Here is a 19509-nt window from a genome sequence, read left to right as displayed (position 1 = left end):
AAATAAATTTGAAATACAGAGTTATAGTTGCTGTGCCCAATTTACGTGATACCTGTGAATGTAGATGAAAGCAAAAAATATTTACAGAAAACATGCTAATTCAATACGGTCGTTCAAACCAATCGGTGCTTTGAATTCAATCTCTTAATTCAAAAAAATTCCGATCTTAACAATTGTTTGTGTGAATCCATACCTGGACGAATTTTCAGTGATTCCGGAATAGTGAATGTCAACTGTGCCACATTATGTGTCGCTTCTAGCCAGTGCATGGCCACCGAAGACTTTTCATTCTTCAACCTTATATTACTTTTATGTTCTGTTATCCTGATTTAAATTTTTCTCTCCGTGATACCAACGTAGATCTTTCCACACTGACATTTTACTGCGTATATTACATTCATAGTATCACATGCGCCATGCTGGTACGCTGTGCGTGCCGTTGTCTTGATCTGATCCTGACTCGCGGTGCCGTCTAACCGGGCATGATGCTGCGCAACAAGCACCTGGTCCAGCGTTCTCAAGGAGTGAGACGCATAGGTGCAGTGGGCCGATATCCTCGTAGAAGAGTTTGGCTCCAACGGCTGTTGGGGTTCTTGGCCACTCAGGCTCGGGTGGCAGCTGGTTCGAGAATCAGCGCTGGACACAAGTGAAATTACGAAGAGGCGCCGCCAGGGAAGGTATTTGGCGGTGTACGCTCTTTGAGACTGCCATTTGACTATTAGTGTACATACACAGAGTTTGATCACTGAAAATTCCAGCAAGTTCTATTTTTTTTTTTCTGTTTCCTTTATTCTCGAGGAGCTTCTGAGTGTATTATTTATACACTGAGGAGCTGAAGGTGCTTGAAACCTTTACTCCGAGCCGCTTGTGCTTGATCATTGAGAAGCCTTTGTAAGCTAGGATCTGGACTCTGCTCCCTTCTGACTACTTCGGATTGTGGTGTCTAGTCCCGTCATTTTTTCTTTCCTTTTTTGTTCATTCCTTACTTTGGAAGGGGAAAGCAAAACACAAGGGTATGTATGTGTAAGGGTGGCAGCTTATATACGTGAAGGTGGGTTGAATGTGATCTTAACCAATGTGATGTGTGTTGTAGTTTTATCCTTCTCCTGGTGTGAGAAGTATCATCACTGGGTAGCGAGTTTGATATTGGAACACCGCTGCTGGTGGAACTTGTTTGAGCAGGTACTAGTCCTCTTAGTGAGACCCTAGGAGAGTAGATAGTAATGTAGCCTGTAGTAATCATTGTGTTTTCTGTTTTCAGGTATCCTTTCCCAGCTTTTCCCACCCTAATTCCTTTCCCTCACTTGATCACCTCAATACTCTGTGCATCTTATGTCAGAGTTGGGGATATCGAGAGGTGGACCCCTTTGAGCATCACCAGAATCCCAAGGAGTTCCTGTGGTTGTGACACTTATTTACATTATTGTGCTGCTCTTTTCTATAGGAAGGTATTGTGCAGTTGCACATATGTGCAACCTTATTTACATATCCTGGGACCCTGCACGTGCGCGGGATGATTCAGTGCTTATGATTATTGATGAGGATCTCCTCGAAGAGAAGAAGACCCTCCAGATGGGGTCGGCCACTGTATGGATGGGGCTGCACATGCTGAAGATCACCAAGAACATGATACAAATAGGGCCCGAAGATGCCTCGGATTAGGAAGGATAAGATTCAGATAGGGCTGGGAGTCGTACGGATGGGTCCACACTCACTTAGGATCAGGAAGGATACTATATAGTTCGGGCAGGGAATTGTACGAAAGGGGCTCCACACTATTCTATCCGATCTTCTCCCCTACCCTATCCAATGTTATCCTATCCTACCCGATCCGATCCTACCCTACCCTACCCAAACCTATCCTATCCTCTCCTCTCCTCTCTGATCTTATCCTGTCCTCTCCTTTCCTCCCCAATCCTATCCAATTGGGTCCTATCCTATCAATCCTATCCAATTCTCTCCTACCCAATCCTCTCCTATCAGATCTGATCCTATTCTATTCTATTCTGAAGTGAAATAGGGTCTGAATTGAATTATTTTGAGAGATTAGTTGGTAGAACAACGCTACAGATGCTACGGACCTTAGGAATCCGATGAGCCCCGAACAAAGCCTGGTTAGGTGTGATCTTGGTAATGATATGTGCTTTCTATAAACCTGAGACAAAATTGACCATCAATCACCTAATAAAGAAGGAAAATGCTACTTACCAGTATGCATCTGTTCTTGGCATGTAGAGCTGCAGAGTTACACACTGTGCATAGATTGCCATCTGGTGGTGAACCTGGATGATTACACTTTGATGTTGTCTTGGAAGAGTCTTTGTTTGGTAGGTGACTCCTCCTATAGAGCGTAGTGCGCATGGGAATCGACTCTATCTTCAGATTGTTTTTCGCCATTATGGAAATTATGGAGTTGTATGAGTACAGAAAAAGATGTCCATGTTTAGTGTATCTAATTAAGATATTACTGGAACAGATATAGCTAGCCGGGGAGGCTGGTGGGCGTGTGTAACTCTGCAGCTCTACATGCCAAGAACAGATGCATACTGGTAAGTAGCATTTTCCATTCGAGGCATATGAGCTGCAGATTACACACTGTGCATAGATTGCATAGCAGTACCCACACCTAGTGGAGACCACCCGTATCTGTTGCAGTTGTTTGAAATAATGTCTTTAGTACAGCCTGGCCCACACTAGCTTGTTATTTTGCTTGCACATCTACACAGTAGTGTTTTGTGAATGTGTGCAGTGTAGACCATGAAGCTGCTTTGCATATATCATCTCAGGGAATATTTCCTAAGAATGCCATAGATCAGGGGGCGTGGCCAAGCAACATGGCCGGCAGGACGTAGGCTCCCTCGACTCCCGGCAGGCCTTACCTGAAATCCTGTGTAATTGATCCTTTATAGGCTCGGTGTCACCGTGGTGGGGACACGAGCGTCTCGTCCATCTTCGTCCCCAGTCTGTGAAAATTCTGAAGCTGAAACTGACGGGGAAGGTTGAGATATTGTCCCGGGAGCGGCGGAGGCGGAGCCTGAGCTAGGCAAGGCCGGGGCTTGAGGCCTGCATTCGCCGGCGGGGATCGGAGCCTGCGACACCCACGGACACTGTTGCTCCTGCGCAGTGATCCTACTGTTGACTTGGAGAGACCCGTTGTCATCCGGGGGCCTCACCTTGCGATTGGCGGCGGGGGAGGTCGGCGGCCTCGGCGGAGCTGACGTGTGCACCCCTTGAACTGTTTCTGTCTGGGGGGGCGCCGGCTGATTTCAGGGGGCCCTCCGATGGGGCCGGGTGCTGTCCCTGCCTTGGTGCCCCGTGGAGGGTCCCTTGTCGACCCAGCAGGGTGACGGCAGGATCGAATCCTGATTGGCCTGGAATCGGCGGCCAGGTTCGGCAGAGAGGCGGGGGCTGGGCCTCTGGGACCGGCGGACATCGGCCCCAACCCACGAGAGAGGCTGCGGCTTGGAGGAGACCCGTTGCCATCTGGGGCCCTCGGGCGGGAGATACTTTGGCGGAGCCCCTGCCTGAAAAAGGCTGGATGCGCGGAGCCAGGGGCGGACGGCGTGGAAGTGGCCAATTGAGGCGGACTGCAGCGGGGGGTGCCCACGGTCATTTGGGGCCCCCCGGAGGGCGCCGCGGTCCCGGGAGATCGCCAGGCCTGCAGGTACAAGGTGAGGTGGAGACCCCTCGGACATCGTGTGGGAGGCCCGGGTGGTGACCTGCCTGGATGCCCCAGCCAGCGAAGTGTGGGGAGCGGGACCACAGTGAGTGGACTGCTGTAGCCTGAGACCTGAGAGCTTGGAGTGGTGCCGGTGTCCCAGACAGGCTTGTGGCTACGTCAGCGAGGAGGGGTTGATGCCCGCTGCTGCATGCCCCTGAAGTGTGGTCTACATTGCTGAGGTCCAGCGAGACTACCCCTGGTGCTAGGGCCTGTGGCGGGTGTCCCAAACCGCTGTTGAGGCCTACAATTGAGAGCGGATCGCAGGCAGCTGGTGACTTATCTGCCCCTGGAGACGGGTGAGGTGGAAGTCCGGTACAGAGGGTGGCGCCCTCGATCCTGTCGAAGCTCGGGGCCGACCGAGGTGGTTTACTTACCCGAACAGATCCCCGAGAGGCGCGGCGCGGGCCTGAGGGGCCGGAAGCCAGCAGGACGGAGGGACGTTGCAGCTCGTGCAGGGAGTGACGACGCGTGGGATACTGGTGGCCTGCATGTAGCTGAGTAGGGCCCGTCGGGGTGTCCATTGGGAACTCCATCGTCTGTCGGGGAGCCGGCCTTGCCTCGGCGGGAGGCTAGGCTAGGCGTAAAGATAAGATGTGGCGTGCCTCCCAGCCTAACACTATAACGCAGTATACCACCCAGCGGCTCCCCTCACAGAGGATCACACGACAGACGGGGCAAGACGAAGGAGCGGAGGCCCCTGAAGAGCCCTCCCGAGCCGAGCTGTTGAGGGCGATCTAGGGGTCACACTCGGCCCTGGAGCGACAGATAGAAACAGTGTCTATTGATGTGAACCTGCTTCGAACTGATTTAAGGAAGGTGGCAGATAAGGTCACTGATGCAGAGGGGAACATTGAGCAACTACAAGGTGATGTGGCTTCCCTAAAAAAGACAGTCTCACAGCTTACAGCCGCCACGGGGGCCTTGGAGCGGAGAGCAGAGGATGCGGAAGGGAGGGCCCAACGCAGTAACATCAGGGTCCTTAGTATTCTGGAACGGGCAGAGGCTGGGAATGCGGAGCGCTTCCTGGAACACTGGATTCGTACGATGCTGTGTCCGCGGGGGCTGTCAGAGGTCTTTGTCATTGAGAGGGCCCACAGGGCGTTGGACCCGCCGCTGAGGCCGGGGGCGCCCCCCCCCCCCGCGGGCCCTCTTCGCCAAGATTCTCAATTACCGAGACAGGGACTGTATCCTGAAGGCGGCGAGGGAAGCTGCGGATCTTACTTATGAGAATGCCAGGGTCTCCATCTATCCAGACTATACCCAGCAGGTACAAGAACAGCGGAAGTCCTTTTTGGCGGTCAAGCAGAAGCTTCGGGAACTCCACCTGCAATACATGCTGCTCTACCCGGCTAAGCTTAAGGTACTGTCGCAGGGGAAGGCACACTTCTTTGACACCCCAGGTGAGGTTTGGGAATGGCTGGAGATCAGGGGGGATGACCTCCCTCCCGGAGAGCGGGGAGTACCCCGCAGCACCTGGGGGTCCCGGCCACGCAGACGGCGTGCAAGCAGATGGCGGCGCCGTTGAGACGATGCTGAACATGAGGAGAGGCGGCGGGTGACAGTGGGGGATGATGGAGCCCTTCACTTGGACTCCTTGAAGTCCGGAGACTTGCCAGGGTCATCGAGGATTCCTCCACCTGGGGAGATACTGGTACCGAACACCTTGCAACCCACTGTTGACGAAATATCGTCCACTGGGGCTACAATCCCTGAGACTGCCGGGGCCCAGCTTTCGGATCCATCGGTCCCGCCTTGAGGGGGAAGCCTAACTTAGGGTTGGTTGTATGCAGTGGGAATTATTGGCCGGCCTTGATGGCCATCCCTTGCGGGGCAGCTCCCACCCGAGATATGGCTAGGGGGAGTCTCCTTTTTGCCTTAATGACCTAGGGGGGGAGTGGTGGGGAGGAGGACGGGTGCAGGGTGTGTTCCCCGCTCCGTGAGACAGTTTGAGCCTATGTCTATATTGTATAGGTTGTCATGACCAGGAGTCGGTGGGGGGGGGGAGTGTTTTATTCCTTCCTGTTTCGGTTGTGGGAGGTTTAGCCCAGTTGGGCTATGGGGTGGCTGTGTACGTCCTGGCACCAGCATGGGAAGGGCATATTCGCAAGTTTTGTTGTTGCAGATATATTGCTCGTGGGAGGGGGTAGGGGAGAGTTGGAGGGGTTTGTTGAAGGGGAATGGTTTAGGCATCACATGTATAGCATATCGGGCACTGGATGGGTCCTACACTATGTCCGGACAATCGGAGGGGGGTAGGCTACACGATAGACCATGGGGTACAAGTTTATGAGCTGGAATGTGAGGGGGCTGGGCACGTGCACGAAAAGGTATAGGGTCCTCTCTTTCCTTCGCAGGCATGGAGTGTCAATTGCGTGCCTTCAGGAGACCCATTTGGTAGATAAAGGAGCGCAGAAGTTCGAGAAAAAGTGGCGGGCCAGCTGTTCCACTCATCCTTTTCTAATTACGCCAGAGGTGTCTTAGTTTGGGTTGCACTTGGGGTCCAGTTTTCTATTCAATTTGTGGAAGCGGACATACATGGTAGATACTCGCTCCTTAGGGCGAAGCTAGATGGTAGGGACATCGTCATATTGAACACTTATGCACCTAATACAGACGACCTGCTTTTCTTTCAAAATATTCAGGACGTATTGGTCCAAGAGCTGGAGGCCCCAGTCCTTTGGTTCGGGGACTTTAATGGTGTTGTTGACCCAGTTCTGGACAGATCTCCGCCCCGTGAGGGTACTAAACCGCGCATGACGGCACGGCTCAGGGAAGTCATGGATAACATTGGGGTGGTGGATATCTTTCGCCAGAGGCATCCGACGCAGAAACTCTAAACCTGGTTTTCCCCCACGCACAATACATATAGTCGCCTCGATAAGGTGTTGGTGGCGAATGTGGGGCCGGAAATGTCCGTCACCGTGATCCACCAGGCTAGGTTCCTTTCAGATCATTCTCCAGTCAGCTGCTTGGTGCAATGGGGAGCCCCGGTTAGCCGCCCACGTTCTTGGAGGTTTCCAGGGAACATCCTTTGGGATCAGATAGGGCAGGCCCACATCGCGACGACCCTTGAGAACTATAGCATAGGCGGAAACTTAGAAATATAGAACGAAATTGGCGGAGACAAAAAAATGAGGAAAGTCGAGAGCAATATAAATCCTTGCTCAACATCCATAAAAAGCTCATCCTGGACACTAAAGCTAAATACTATGAAAAGCGTATAAAACAAGCTGAAAATGTCCAGAAGGAAACCTTCAAAATATTAACTGAACTGAGCAAAAAATCAGAAAATATGGAAGTAGCAATCAGCTGCGATACTTTCCAAAGCTACTTTCTAGAGAAGGTAGAGACCATCTTACAGGACATTGGGAATGGTACTGTGATTGAGTCCATCAAGCTGCAGGATGTCCAGATTTCTATGGAAATTCAAATCCACATCTCAAATTTTCCACCGATGGATGCGATGAGTCTTGAGCAACTCATGAATAAAGTTAAATCTGTCTCCCCGGCGGACCCCTGCCCCCCTAGTGTCTTTCGTTTAGCACGCCCTACCTTGGAAGACCACATCCTCTCCCTCCTGAATAACTCACTAGACACAGGACGACTACCAGTTAGCTTCAAAGAAGCTCGAGTGAAGCCGCTAGTGAAGAAATCAGGAGCAAACCCTAAGATTCTGAAAAATTATAGGCCCATCTCTCAACTCCCGTTCCTGTCAAAAATTCCTTGAGCAACATGTGCTGAAGTCCCTGTCCGCGTTCCTGGAGTCACATCATTCTCTCCACGATCTGCAGGCGGGGTTTCGTGCACATCACAGCACCGAGCTGGTGATGCTCTCGGTACTGGATGAGCTTAGAGGGATGGCTGACAGTAAGAAACCGAGCGCCCTAATACTTTTAGATCTGTCGGCGGCGTTCGATACTGTCAGCCATACCCTGCTCCTGGACAGACTGGCTAATTTCGGGATTCGAGACACGGCCTATAGGTGGCTGGAATCTTTCTTAGTAGGGAGAACACAGAGGATTCAGTTGGGGGATAAGGTATCGGAGGTGGGAAATCTGACATGTGGGGTCCCTCAAGGCTCCGCATTGTCTCCACTCCTTTTCAACCTATATCTGCAACCACTGATAAGCTCCTTGGCAAAGATGGGATGTCGCGTATTCAATTACGCTGACGACACCCAACTGTTGCTGAGCATAGAGAACACAGTGTTGGCGCAGACTTATGCGCAAGATGTTCTAAGATTCACAGTGAATTGGATGACTATGAACCTTCTGAAAATCAACCCTGAAAAAACAGAGGGGCTAGTTGTATCATCTATAGGTTCCCCATGGAGTGATTTGTATTGGCCCCAAGAGTTAGGTCCAACACCTACACCAGTGGACAAGGTGAAAAGCCTGGGGATTAAGATTGACAGCGAACTGTCAATGTGTAGCCAGATCTCCTCTATAGTTGGCACCTGCAATGGTCTAATTAGACAACTGCGAAAGTTAGTCCCTCTCCTATCCCAGTCCATGCTTCGCACTGTAGTCTCTGCCACGATAATTTCAAGGCTGGACTACGGAAATGCCCTTTATTTGGGCCTTCCAAAGTCCTTGATCAGTCGATTGCAGGTGGTCCTAAACGACGCCGCACGTCTTATTTTTAAGCTTCCAAGAAGATCCCATGCTTCTCCATTGCTGCAGAACCTTCATTGGTTGCCTATTGGGCAAAGGTCTGTTTTTAAAAGTTTATGTATAGCCCATAAGGCAATCTACGGGCAAGCTCCCGCTTACATAAATGAAAGGTTGGAGATATACAAACCAGAACGAAGATTAAGGTCCTCAGACGCACAGTTGTTGGTGTGCCCCCGGTTTAGGCTGGCCACAAAAGGGGGGAGATCCTTTTCTGCTCTGATCCCAACATTTTGGAATAAACTTCCTGAGACCCTCCGAAAAGAAGGTAATCTCCTTCGCTTTAGAAAAAGTTTGAAAACCTTCCTGTTTAGGGATGCGCTAAGCTCAGCTTAAACTTCCTGTTGCTCCCTTCCTTCCGATAATGATGTAGTTGTTGCCCTTCGGTCACAAGCGCCCTGAGACCTGCCGGTGAGTTGGCGCTATAAAAGCCGGAACTAACAATAACAATAACAATAACTATGTGGAACTTAATTGGGAGGTTGAGGAGGTCTCATTAGCCACTAGGTGGGAGGCCCTGAAGGCAGTGGTGAGGGGGGCCTGTATGGGACTCACTTATGGAGTCCGCAGGCAACTCATACAGGACCTCCAGCAGGTGGAAGAGAGGCTTCTGTGTGCCCAAACTCAGGTAGACCCGGACGCCCTACAAGGGGGGGAGGAGCTCGAGGCCCGAATTCAGCTCCATGATATCCTTGAACGGCTTGATAAATATACACTGGGCCAATACAGGCAACGGTTACATAGGGAGGGAGACAAATCGGGACGCCTACTGGCTTGGATCCTTAGGAAGGAACGGACCCCCGAGCACGTGTCTTATTTATTACTACGCGTCTTCTCGGAGGTGTTTCAGAATGGAGCTCTCCCTCAGAGCATGTTGCAAGGGGAAATTTGTATGCTCCTTAAACCCGGAGGTGATAAACAGGATCCCTCCTCGTACCGCCCGATCACCATGATTAATACGGACATCAAAATCTTGACCAAGTTGTTGGCTACCTGGTTGGCTTCCCATATGGAGCACTTAGTGCACCCAGACCAATGTGGGTTTATCCCTGGGCGTAATACCGCTATGAATCATCCGGACCCAACACTAGGCGGCGATCTATGCTATAGATATGAATTCAGCAGCCCACATGCCTTGAACCAGACGGTTCTGGTTTCCATCGACTTCGCTAAAGCATTTGATACAGATGATTAGGGGTATTTGCAGGAGGTGCTGCTGGTAATGGGCCTGGGTCCTAATTTTTGCCGATGAATTAGTATCCTCTATAGCTCCCCTCGGGCAAGGGTATGCCTGGGCACGGCGAGATCGGAGGAGTGGCTGTTGGGACGGGGCACACGACAAGGGTGCCCTCTCTCACCGCTCCTTTTCGCCCTGGCTATAGAGCCATTCGCCGTGAGGATTCGCTCCGAAATGTCACAATGGGGCATCCAAGTGGGAGACACTTGCAATATTATATCGCTGTATGCGGATGACGCACTGTTTTATTTGACAGCCCCATGTGAGGCGATTCCGATGTTGTTGCAGCACCTGGATCGCTTTGGTGAGGCATCGGGACTGTGGCTTAATCGCAGCAACTCCCTCATTTTTCCGTTGTCAGGTTTTGACACTGTGCCCCTGAAGGACTTGCCGGACCTGGGCCTACGTTGGGAACCAGAGGTTTTCCGGTATTTGGGAATCCAAGTGGCAGCTACAGAGGCTCAATTATTGGCGCGCAACATTGACTGGGTGATTCAGTCATTACAGCGATCTGTGGTCTTCTGGAACACTCTACCGTTTTCCTTGATGGGCCGTTTGGCCGTGGAAAAAATGGTAATGCTGCCCAGGACACTCTTTGTGCTTCAGAATAGGCTCTGACCTCTCCCCCTTAGGATTTTTTGGACACTGGACACACTGCTTACGTCCTTGCTGTGGGTGGCTCTCCGAACTGTCGTGAGGTCCTATGAGGAGGGCGGTCTTGAAGCCCCGCGCTGCGACCTGTATTACTATGCGGCGCAGCTGCAGCAGGAGGCCAGATGGTTTGCCGATGCAGATGGATGGGAAACGCGGCTGCTGGCCGGTAGAGCTACGGTCCCGGAGTTAAGGGTGGCGCTCATGCAGGGAAGGGGGGCGTAGGCTACATTGCCCTATGTGGTACGGTACACGGATGATGTGTAGCAACGATTCATAGAAAAAGTCCTACGGTCGGCGCCCTTTCATAGGGAACTCCCAATATGGATTTTGGCGCCCATGAAAGAGATGGAGCGCATGTGTCCTTTAGGGCATGGAGGGAGGGGGGATGTGAACTCCTGGCTGACTTATACCCCGCGGACACCTTTCTGACGTATGAACAGGCTGAGGAGTCCTTTGGTCTAGGAGGGGGACAATACTTGCATTATCAGGGATTGCGTGACATGGTTCGGACGGTTTGGCCTCAGTGCCCAGCGGAGTCCCAAAGGACTCATACCTTACATATCCTTTTGACATGTGGCCGGGGACGTCGGCTGATTTCCCTGCTTTATGCGGCTATGAGATGTGACTCCACCCCTTTTGGAAAAAAGGGCTGTGCACCGCCTTTTGTTCTCTAAATGTTTTACTGTGCAAACATGGGAATCACTCCCCTCCTGGAGTGTGTCTGTAAAATCCTACTAGTAGCACACCTATGGGCCCATAGGTGTATCTCCCATGGCACCAGTATATAATGCTGTATCTACAGCTTAAAGTTTTATATCCAAAAGGAAAAGCTCCAAACAAGACTTTCTTCTGTTCAACACAAATTTATATTTCAATCATATTCCAGTGTTGTACATAACGTTTAGCGACTTTCAAGTAGTTCCAATGCATTTCGGTGATTTTTTCACCTTCTTCAGGGAACATCTACAAATGAACACAAATGTATACAATGTAATCACTAGAACATAACTTTGTTACACTTCACATTCTCAATCGCTCGTTTTCAACTTATTTATGTTGCCAGTATATTCCTTTAAATTCATATACATTGCCTCTTCGGGACTACTTTCTTGCTCAAATCGGGTATAACTGCCACTGGTATCCATAGAAAATTCTATACACTCTAATTGCCCTGTTCGTTAATGTCTAACATTTGGCTTAGGTGGTTCTCTAAGGGCGTGGGCCTTTCATGAGATTCGCTTGCCGCTTACGCGTTTGCATGTAGCTGTGTTCGATGGCTTACCCGTTACTCAAATGCCGATTACTCTATGAAGGTTCCTCCCGCCGTTCGCGTTCTCTCTGTGAAGAAACGGCCTGGGCGGCGTGGGAAACTGATATGAACTCGCCTCTTGACCAGGGGCAGCGTTAAACGAATAGGAGCGCTGACGCGGCGGGTATCATGTAATGCATGCTTTAAACTGATTCATTTTAACTTCCTCCACCGTACCTATCTTACTCCAGCCAGGTTGAGTCGCTATTCCGAGAGTAGAGGGGACAGTTGCCCCAGATGTGGTGTGGCGGGGGCGGGCTTCTTACACCTAGCCTGGGACTGCCCCTTGATAGGGCGATTTTGGGCGAGCGTGGTTGATCACATAAGGGCTACTACGGGGCTCCAGATTCAGCTGACACCTTTACATTGCCTACTGGCGTTAGTACCTAGGCCGAGTAAGTGGAAACTCTCCTATAAACTGCTGCAGCTGATGCTAGTGCTGGCCAGGCGTAGAGTAGCTATCACGTGGATGGGGCAGAGGGCCCCGGAGATCCCTACTTGGCTCAAGGATGTCAGGGAATGGACCCTTTTGGAAGAAACGCATATGCAGAGTACAAGGAGAGATGGGAAATTGCAGGAGGACCTGATGGCTTGGAGGGCTATGTGCATTGCAGGGTTAACGGAGGGAGAGCAGTCTCCACTGGAAGACTCCGAGGGGTCTAGTGGTGAACTTTTTTCGACACGGGGATCGGGATCGGACGGGGAGGAGGGGGGTGACTCCTGAGCGGTGTCTGGAGTAGTGCATGGAGCGGGCCCGGGTCATTTCCTCACGATACAGTATTTTTATTCAGTTCCTTCGGTATTGGATCTTCCTCATCTCATGGGTCTCAGTATGTCTAAAGTGTAACCAATGTCCAAAGAGTGCCATAATGAGGCTGTCGATTTGCATATGTGTGTTTTTATGATGCCATGTGGGAGGTTTTTTTTAATGTGTATTTGTTATATCACAAAATTGAAAAATAAAGTTAAAAAAAAAGAATGCCATAAATGCCCCTAGTTTATGGGTGGAATGAGCTCTAGGGGGAATGGATAGAGTACGTTTTGCTTTTTGGTAGCAAATTTGAATGCATTTGACAATCCACCTTGCAATCCCAGCTTTTGAAATGGGATTACCTTTATGTGGAGGAGAAAAGGACACAAAAAGCTGTTTTGTTTTACGAAATGGCTTTGTCCTATCAATGTAGTAGAGGAGAGCTCTTTTGACATCTAAAGTGTGTAGAGTTCTTTCTGCAACTGTCTGTGGTGAATTGTTAATGCATGGATCTCACTTACTCTTCTGAGTGAGGTAATAGCAATTAAAAAGCAACTTTCCATGAAAGGAACTGTAATTCACACTTATGCAAGGGTTCAAATGGAGGACCCATAAGTCTAGTGAGCACAACATTTAGATTCCATGCAGGTGAAGCTGGTACCCTGGGAGGAATTATTCTTTTGAGTCCTTCCATAAATGCTTTGATGGCAGGTACTCTGAATAATGACAGATGTTGTCTGTTTTGAAGGTAGGCTGCCATAGCGGCAAGATGTAACCTGATTGAGGAGTACGCCAAACTACATCTTTGTAGATGGAGCAGGTAACATATGATGTTTTGAATAGAAACATCTAGTGGGTTGACGTTGTTATTTGTGCAATACACAACAAACCTTTTCCACTTGGCTGCGTAGCATGCTCTAGTGGTGGGACGTCTAGCTTCTTTTATAACGTTCATGCATTCAGGTGGAAGATTGAGGTATCCAAATTCTAAGACCTCAGGAGCCAGATCGCTAGGTTGAGCCGAATGGGATCTGGATGCATGGTCTCTCCATGGTTCTGTGTGAGTAGTTGTGGAGAGAGTTTTAATTTCTGATGTGGTACTACCGATAGCTCTAGCAGCGTGGTGTACCACGGTTGTCTTGCCCACGTTGGTGCAATGAGAATCAATGTGAGGGAGTCTTGTTGTGGCTTGAGCACCACTAACGGTATAAGTGGGACAGGTGGAAAAGAATACGCACATTTGTTTGACCAACTCATCCATACTGCATCGCCTTTGGACAATGGGTGTGGGTATCTGGCGGCGAAGCTTGGGCATTTGTAGTTTAGGTGGGTGGCGAAGAGGTCTATCTCTGGTTGGCCCCACTTGTGGAAGAATGGTTGAAGAACTTGAGGATGAAGTTCCCACTCGTGTATCTGTTGTCTTTGACAACTTAACAGATCTGCAACTTGATTGTGAACTCCTGGTAGATGTTCTGCTAACAGAATTTTTTTTGAGGAATGGCCCACCTCCATATGCTCTGCGCCAGCCGGGAGAGCGGTAAGGAGTGTGTTCCTCCCTGGTTTTGTATGTAGTACATGGCTGTCATATTGTCGGTGCGGACTAATACAGCCTTGCTTGATAGATAGTGTTGAAAAGACTTTAGAGCTAGGAAACTCCAGATGGTTTATGTGGAGTAGCTTTTGTTGTGGTGTCCATGTGCCCTGTACTGTCTGTTGTTCTATGTGGGCTCCCCATCCTGTGAGAGATGCGTCTGTGGTTAGCACCACTTGTGGAACTGGCTCTATGAACGGCCGGCCCTTTGACAGGTTTTTGGTGTTCCACCACTGCAGAGAGCGATATGTCTGGTCGTCTACCACCACCAGTTCTGTTAGTTGTTGTTGAGCCTGATTCCATTGGCTTGCCAAGCCCTCTTGTATGGTGCGCATTTGGAGTCTTGCGTGTGGCACTATGAAGATGCAAGATGCCATCATTCCGATTAATTGCATGAACACTCGAGCGGGTAGCGAGTTTTGCGGCTGGAATTTTAGTATAAGAGTTTGCATACTTTGTATCCTTGCTGGATTGGGGGATGCAATTTCTTTGGAGGTATCTATTGTGGTACCTAGATACTGTTGAGACAGGGACGGTTGGAGATGTGACTTCTTTTGATTTACTATGAAGCCGGGTTTGTGTAGCAGGCAGATGGTCTGAGACGTGTGCTGCACGCACTGGTGGTATGACTTAGATTTTATGAGCCAGTCGTCTAGGTATGGGAAGACATGAAAGTTGTGCCTTCTCAAGTGTGCTGCTACTACTGCTAGACACTTTGTGGAAACTCGAGGGGCTGTAGTTACTCCGAAAAGGAGTACCTTGAACTGGTAATGTTGACCTGCTAGTACAAACCAAAGGTACTTTCTGTGAGCTTGGTGGATGGGAATGTGGAAGAAAGCGTCCTTGAGATCTAGGGTTGCAAGGAAGTCGCCTTGCTTTAACAGAGGAAGGACCTGCTGTAATGTGACCATATTGAAGTGGTCGGACTGTATGTAAAGATTTAGGGGTCTCAGGTCTAGTACAGGCCTGAGGGAGCCATCCTTTTTGGGAATAAGAAAATATAGGGAGTAAACTCCTGTGTTTTGATGTTGTAATGGGACTAGTTCTATTGCATTCTTTTGTAGTAGAGAGGCAACCTCTTGTTTTAGTAGTGTGAGAAGCTCTTGTGACATGGGACGCTGTCTGGGTGGTATTGTTGGAGGAGTGGAAGTGAGCTCTAGGCAATAACCTGACTGAATTCTTTGTCTGACCCACCTGTCCATGGTGATGGAGTTCCAGACAGGTAGGAACTGTTGCAATCTCCCACCGACAGGAGTGGAATGGTCTGGGAGGGGGGGAGGGAAGTCACTGCTTAGGAGTGGAGGCATTGCGGTTGTTGTTACCTCTGCCTCTACCTTTAGTGTTGTTACCTCTATATCCTCCTCTGTAATAACCTCTATTGGGCGAGGATTGGGTGGATGCTTTATAAGAAGTGGAGGTTGTTGTCTGACGGAAAACTCTTAGAGGCGCTCCTGTAAGAGGAGCGATGAAAGGAAGCTCGGGGAGCCTGAGTTTGTAAAACTCCCATGGACTTTGCAGTGTCAGTATCCTTTTCATTTTCTCTAATGCACTATCAACCGTAGGACCGAAAAGATGTTGCTGGTTAAATGGTTGATTAAGGATACTTGTCTGTACTTCTGGTTTGAACCCAGAGATGCGCAACCAGGCATGCCTACATAGGAGTACGCCTGTATCTATTGCTCTTGAGGCTGTGTCAGCAGTGTCTAAAGCACAACGGATTGAGGTATTGGTAATGACTTTGCCTTCTTAAATCAAGTCAGCAGCCCTTTCCTTGTATTTGTCTGGCAAATGTTGCATAAGTGTTTCTAACTCATCGTAATGAGCTCGATCATATCTTGCTAACAGGGCTTGAGTGTTAGCAATTCTCCAGACATTGGCTGCTTGTGAGATGGTGCGTTTGCCTGAAGCATCTAAAAGTTTGGACTCCTTATCAGGGGGAGGAGCACCCCCTGTTGTCTACGAGTTAGCTCTTTTTCTAGCGTTTGAGACAACCAATGAGTCCAAAGGAACTGACCTTTGACGTATGCGGGGTCCGTTGGAGTAGCCTTATACTTCTTCTCTAGTCTGGGATTAATTACCCTGGCTCTGACGGGGTCTTTGGATACCTCTGGTGCGTGTTTTACCACTCCACCAAGCATTGGTAATGTGGTTGTGGTTTTATGTGATGGCAGTAATGTATCCATAAGGAAATCTTCCTCTACTGGATCAGTGTGTAGATCTACCCCATAGAAAGTGGCTGCTCTATGAATGAGTTGTGAAAACCCTATAGTGTCATCTGGAGGAGATGGCCTAGAAGGGTTTGCGTCATCTTGTGGTAGATCTGGAGCATCTGGCGCATTATATTCCTCCCAGGGATCATCTGATGGACCAGGAACATTGTCTGGGTCATCTGTGTCACCTGTGGGTTACTCATCTTCTACTCCCTCTGAGTAATTATCATCATCCTCATTATCATCTACTGGTGCAGGGCTGTGTGTGGTGGATGGTGAGTGTGCAGGGGAAATGTCTAAATCTGGTAGTTCTGTCAGTGGTGAAGGAATAATTATGGGAGAAGTTTGTGCATGTTTTTTTAGGGGAACTGGAGGTGTCTTGGGAGGGTCCAGTTTCCTTTTTTCAGGCACTGTAATTACTTGTCCAGTTTTTGGATTTATACAAAGAGTTTTTTGTTTTGGATCTGGGGGAAAAAGCTCTTCGGTAGAAGTATCCTTTTTCGGCGCTGACTTGTCTTGTTTGGGGCCGAGATGTTTAGAAGGTTTTACAGTGTTTATTACAGTCTTTGGAATAGATTTTGGTTTAGGTTCCGAAGACTTGTGGTCCGAATCTCTCTTGGAGTCGTGCTTTTTGTTCGGATCGGTTGTTTTTGGTTACGGATTTTTCGGTTCCGAAGGCCGTTTCGGGTCGACAGCTTTAGGTGCTGAAGTGTGTTTCGGTGCCGAAGTGGACTTTGGGTCAACTTGTTTCGGTACCGGAGTCGGCTTCGGTTCAATAGTCTTGTGAACTATTTTCGGCGCTGAGCTTGTTTTCGACTTGATCGCTTTCGGCGTCGATGGTTGCTTCGGTACCGCAGTTAGTTTTGGTTTAATGACCTTTTGCTTGTCGGGACCGACAGGCTGACTCAAGCCAGAGTCGCCTAGAGGTTTTTTTGTATTCTTCGTTGCCGAGCCGGAAGGCGGGGCGTCAGATGTTTTTGGTCGGTGTGCACCTGGACCCGAAGGTGGAGGTGGAACCGAAGCCTGGCCCGGAATGGGGATGTGAACAGGGTCGACGCTTGTACTCATGACCTGTTGACCCGCTGGAAGAAGATCATCAACATCTGAATGTGCTTCGGCTCCGGAAGCTGAATCCTCTGCTTCGGAAACTACCTCGTCCTGCTGTTGTTCTTCGGACTGTAGATCGACTGGAGCCTCGTCTATGATGAGATCTGGTATCGATGATGAGGACTGCGCCATGACCCTTCGAGCTCGACGGTCTCTGGCAGTTTTATTCGACCGGAACGAAACGCAGGCCTGGCAATCTCGTTTCTAGTGCTCTGGGGACAAGCACAGATTGTACACCTCATGGAGGTCAGTGTGGGGAAATTTGTGTCCAAACTGAGGGCACTTATTGAAGGGTGTTCTTTCCATGGGCCAAAGGCCTAATGGTGCAGTTGGGTCCAACGGCCCCGACGAACGCTGGAATCGAGAAGCGCAAGCTTTTCTTCAACGCAGTTAACAGGAACTACGATCGAAGACGATGCTGATGGTATGATGGATGACTGGAAGTCGAAAGGAGATCGGTAACGGGACCGAACGATAAACACATCCAAACCCGATGGCGGAAAAAACCAATCTGAAGATGGAGTCGATGCCCATGCGCACTACGCTCTATAGGAGGAGTCACCTACCAAACAAAGACTCTTCCAAGACAACATCAAAGTGTAATCATCCGGACCCACCACCAGTTGGCGATCTATACACAGTGTGTAATCTGCAGCTCATATGCCTCGAACATACTATTCTCTTCGTATACTAGCTCTATATGATTTTGTGAATGATATTGCTAAATTTGCAATAAGTGCTACTGTACCTTGTTGAAAATCAATAAAACTTTATGTAAAAAAAAGGTGTGAAGTTAGTACCTGGTTCTTGTCCAGCTCGCAGTTCTTGTACTCTTGCTCGCCTTGAGCCCGGAAGGTGATGATAACAAAACCCACAAAGATGTTCATCATGAAGAAGGCAATGATGATGATGTAAACGATGAAGAAGATTGAGATCTCGACACGGTAATTGTAGATGGGTCCGACGTTCTCACCGTTGGCATCGATCGCCTTGTACAGCAATCTGGATTGAGAGACAGAGACGACAGGGAGGTCGATGAATGGTACTCAGCAGGATTGTGCTTGTATCCTTGCTTCTACGCCCCGTCACTAACAGGGAGATCTGTGAACGGTACTCACCAGGATTGGACGTGAATCTCTGCTTCTACGCCCCGTCCTTCCCACTCTGCTTCTTTCACACGATTGTATTCTACATATTACAACACATACCTTTTGCTTTGCTCCCCTGATGCCTTTCTCTGTTCATCTAGCTCCACTCTGTTCTTACCCTACAGGAATGCTCCACCTTGGTTTCTTGGCATTAATCCATCCAAGCACAGCCACTATCACCCTCAGCATTTCTTTTCATTTCGATTCACCAACCCGTTCCTTAAGGGAGTAGTGTAATCTTTTACGATGGTGTGTGTCCCACAACCACACCCTGAAATAGTGGATGTTGCAAATGGGGTGCCTCCTCCTGGCTTGCCCTGGAAACACTTACGCTGGCCACCCCTCGAAGGTGGAGACGGTGAAGAGGGCCATCATGCCAGAGAGGACGTTGTCGAAGTTGAATTCGCTGTTGTGCCAGATGCGCTCACGGACCATGGGGTGCCCCACGTCGCCATCTTTGTACACAATGAAGGTGCCCCTGCAACAGAGGGTAGAGTCAGGTCAGGGAGGCAGCCATTGATAGAAGCAATAACAAAGATGTGGGAATAAAGGGAAGTGGATTGCGGCTTTGGAATTAGAGGGGTTAGCAAGGTAGAGACAGAGGAAGAGCCTAGACGACTAGTGTGAGCTACGAAGCAGGAAAAAAGCATGGAAACAGAGTGTCTGGGAGGGTTGAGGAGCGGATGGAGCTAAGATGATGTAATCAGAGAATCAGGAAGTTGGGGACAGACGAAGAGGAAGTAGAGCGATGGAATAAGCAGGCTACAGAGGTGTGACCCGAGGAGGGGGAAGGATGCAGGGACTAAGTGACGTACGGCTAGCAAAGTGGAGTGCAAGGAAACCAGGGAGTGTGGGCAGACATGGAGGGGGCTAGAGAATGGGTCTTTGGGTGAAAGTGGAGGGTCAACTATTTCTGATGATGGCGGTCTGTTGTAAAAAGAAATATTGAGGTCTTGTTTTACTGACTTCCTACATCTATTAAACCTTTAGAGGGAAATGTCTCATCAGGGATAAATTGAAGCTGCAGCCACCACAGGTCCCAGAAAGGGACGGCTGGGTTGGCCAACCCTTTCTGTGAAAGTTTCTCTAACTTCTTTAGTTGTTGGCACAA

General features: G+C 49.5%; 1 protein-coding gene across 1 annotated transcript in view; it reads right to left on the bottom strand.

The window, feature by feature from the left end:
* CACNA1F (calcium voltage-gated channel subunit alpha1 F) overlaps positions 1-19509 on the bottom strand; it is a 323883-nt gene that overhangs the window by 112733 nt on the left and 191641 nt on the right. Inside the window, exons 26-27 of the mRNA XM_078664279.1 lie at positions 18730-18876; positions 18051-18252 (exon numbers count right to left, since the gene is read on the bottom strand). Coding sequence (XP_078520405.1) covers positions 18051-18252; positions 18730-18876 — 349 coding nt within the window. The remainder of the gene's footprint in view (positions 1-18050; positions 18253-18729; positions 18877-19509) is intronic.

The sequence above is a fragment of the Lissotriton helveticus genome, chromosome 10 (assembly GCF_964261635.1).
Source record: "Lissotriton helveticus chromosome 10, aLisHel1.1, whole genome shotgun sequence".
NCBI lineage: Eukaryota > Metazoa > Chordata > Amphibia > Caudata > Salamandridae > Lissotriton > Lissotriton helveticus.
The sequence above is the reverse complement of the archived record's forward strand: the minus strand, read 5'-3'. Positions and strand labels throughout refer to the sequence as shown.